The sequence below is a fragment of the Notolabrus celidotus genome, chromosome 11 (genome assembly GCF_009762535.1).
Source record: "Notolabrus celidotus isolate fNotCel1 chromosome 11, fNotCel1.pri, whole genome shotgun sequence".
NCBI lineage: Eukaryota > Metazoa > Chordata > Actinopteri > Labriformes > Labridae > Notolabrus > Notolabrus celidotus.
This window is the reverse complement of record NC_048282.1, coordinates 12,714,271-12,717,480: the sequence shown is the minus strand read 5'-3', so window position 1 is coordinate 12,717,480 and position 3,210 is coordinate 12,714,271. Positions and strand designations below refer to the sequence as shown.

At 44.0% G+C, this 3,210-nt stretch overlaps 1 protein-coding gene across 1 annotated transcript; it reads left to right on the top strand.

Moving 5' to 3' along the window:
* Positions 1–355: 355 nt before the first annotated feature.
* LOC117822147 (putative protein TPRXL) lies at positions 356–1,566 on the top strand (the record flags this gene model as incomplete). The annotated part of the gene is given in 2 exon segments (XM_034696816.1): positions 356–931; positions 1,516–1,566. Coding segments are annotated over 2 exon segments (627 nt in total), but the record flags the coding sequence as incomplete, so codon positions are not given.
* Positions 1,567–3,210: the final 1,644 nt, after the last annotated feature.

Here is a 3,210-nt window from a genome sequence, read left to right as displayed (position 1 = left end):
CTGAAGTCAGAGCGTTTACACCCCTCTGAGACACTTTCACATATAAACATGAAGGAGAGAGGGCATGTATGCCTCAACACTGAAAAAGCAACTGAGTCACTTCAACTCAAGGTCTCAACTTTCAGCCTGAAGTGTTTTGAACCTAAACTCAGCATGTAGATTACAGCTCCACAAAGTTTAAAGCTGCTGTTATCATGAACAGCAGATCAAATATTAAGGTGGTATACGTGGTTATCAGCTCTCTGCAGCCCTCGTTGTCTTTTTATGGTTTTATGGTTTTACAACTTTACTCGCAGCTTCAGCACCATCAGCTCCATCAGCACCATCAGCATCATCAGCACCATCAGCATCATCAGCATCATCAGCACCATCAGCATCATCATCAGCATCATCAGCATCATCAGCATCATCAGCACCAACAGCATAATTAGCATCATAAGCACCATCAGCAGCATCATCAGGACCATCAGCATTATCAGCACCATCAGCATCATCAGCATCAACAGCACCAACAGCATCATCAGCATCATCAGCATTATCAGCACCATCAGCATCATCAGCATCATCAGCACCATCAGCATCATCAGCATCAACAGCACCAACAGCATCATCAGCATCATCAGCATTATCAGCATCAGCATCATCAGCACCATCAGCATCATCAGCATCATCAGCACCTTCAGCATCATCAGCACCATCAACATCATCAGCACCATCAGCACCATCAGCATCATCAGCCCCATCAGCATCAACAGCACCAACAGCATCGTCAGCATCATCAGCATTATCAGCATCATCAGCATCATCAGCGCCATCAGCATCATCAGCATCATCAGCACCATCAGCACCATCAGCACCATCAGCACCATCAGCACCATCATCAGCACCATCAGCAGCATCATCAGCACCATCAGCATCATCAGCATCATCAGCACCATCAGCATCATCAGCATCATCAGCATCATGAGCACCCTCAGCATCATCAGCATAATCAGCATCACGAGCACCATCAGCATCATCAGCATCACGAGCATCATTGTTATCATCAGCATCATCAAAATCATGAGCATCATCCTAATCCTCATGGTTTCACTTTTAATGAGCTGGTATGTCATCCATAAGTCTATGGTCTGAGTCTGATCCAAGACCTGCACCAGTACTGACACAGGTTCAGCTCTATGTTTTGTTGTGTAGCCGGTGGTCGTGGTGAACCTCTGCTGTGCTGGGGGCTGCAAAGAGCATAATGAGTTTATGTGCCTCCAAACATACAACTTTTGAGAAACTCACAGAGTTTCTCCAAAGGTTCTTGGGCTGTGGGGATAGTTCCTGCAGTAGAAACACTGCTTTATATTCCATATTACATGTGCATGAAAGAACAAGCATCCAACCTGTGAGTACCTGTGTGTGTAAATCAACAGTCAGCTCTAACATCAGGCTGTGTTTACAGGTCACTCAGACCTTTGATGCAGGTCTGCTCAGCCCTCAGTGACTGTGTGGATGTTTTCCTCCCTGTAGGTTCAAGTTGTGTTCACAAAAGTTCACACGTGTGAAACTCAGCCCAAATAATAAATCAGCTCCTGTGGCAGAAAGATTCAGAGAGGCAGAAACATTGTTTGTCAGTAGCATCCAGGCTAATTAGTCCTTCAGGGAGAAAATCACATTCTGAGCAGAAATAAATGATCCTGCTCAAAAACAAACCTGCAGAGTACGATCAAAACAACCGGAGAGTGATGCAACAACAGCTCACAGAGCGAGATGTTATTTACTGTAAATGATAAAACCCTCCTCATTTAATAGACGCGTGTGACTGACGGGCAGCGTTTACATCAAACAGACACAGAGAGGGCAGATAAACCAGATCAATACTGAGAGAGGGGTCACTGTCACACACACTGTCACACACTGCCACACACACACTGTCACAATGTCACACACACACACACACACACACACACACACACACACACACACACACACACACACACACACACACACACACACACACACACACTCCTATTAATAAAGTCTTTAAGATCAGGGGGAGAAACAGTAAATCATGCAGTGGAGTAAGTGGCAGTAAATCTTCACTCTGCAACACACACATGTCAGAGAAACAGAAGCATCAGGCTGTGTGTCATGATGAGCCTTTTTACCTGAAGGACAGTGTCTTTTAACATTTTTGTTTCCATCAGGAGTGCAACATATTCACATCTCTGAACAGATCAGTGCTTCTGTGGTCTGCTTTCCAGCTAATGAGACTTAAAAAGTAGGGATACAAAGGTTTCACAAATTGCACTTTATCGTGATGACAATTTCCCTGTGCCGTGGTGGACCTATGACCGTAAGTTACGGATAGGTATCAGGTTAAAACTGTAGTTTTGTTTTAGCCGCTGTGGTGCAGCCTCTGTGTTCTGCTCGCTGCCTCAGGTACAGTATAGCCAAAATGGCGGATATCAATGTTATGGTGAGGGGCGAGAAAGAAGAGACAATTTGAAGATTGTGGCAATCCAGCTGCTTTTAAATCTGACGTGTCACGAAATAATAAAGGAGAAAAGGTGACAGATAAACAAAAACAACTTGCAGACACTGACATCCTGCGCTGACCTACACGTTGAGGAATACAAGTAATCTCCCCGAAATAATTTGAGAAAATGTGAGTAAAAAATCTGGCCAGACTAAAAATCTGTCTAAACAAGAGTTTACAGCCTCATTTCACTAAATCAGAAATCAGAGATCACGAGATGAATCTCTGAATACAAAACTAAAGACGTACGGACACTTTCTGAAGTCGACAGCGAAGGATTCAGAAGGTTAGAGACCACGCTGGAGCCAAAGATTAAACCCTCATCATGGCCATACTTTAGTCAAACACTATCAGCAGCTCTCTACAGAGACCTGCAGAATTAAATGAATAATAACATATCGCAAGGACTTTTTGATATGATCATACTGCAATGTTTGTATCATTACATTAATATTACAAACAGCTTGACTCTGGGTCTAATCCATAGACTGTATAAATAATCGACGTAGTATCCATGACGTCACCCATCTGTTCCTGAGCGCTGTTTTGAAGCCAATCGTCGGCAGCAGCCATATTGGAAATGTGGAACTCAACCAGCCAGAGTGTGACGTAAAGAGGCGGGATTTGAGCCTCCTAGCCAACAGATTTGTGTTCCCTCCTGTCAGTCAAGTCAGTAATGTCCTTAT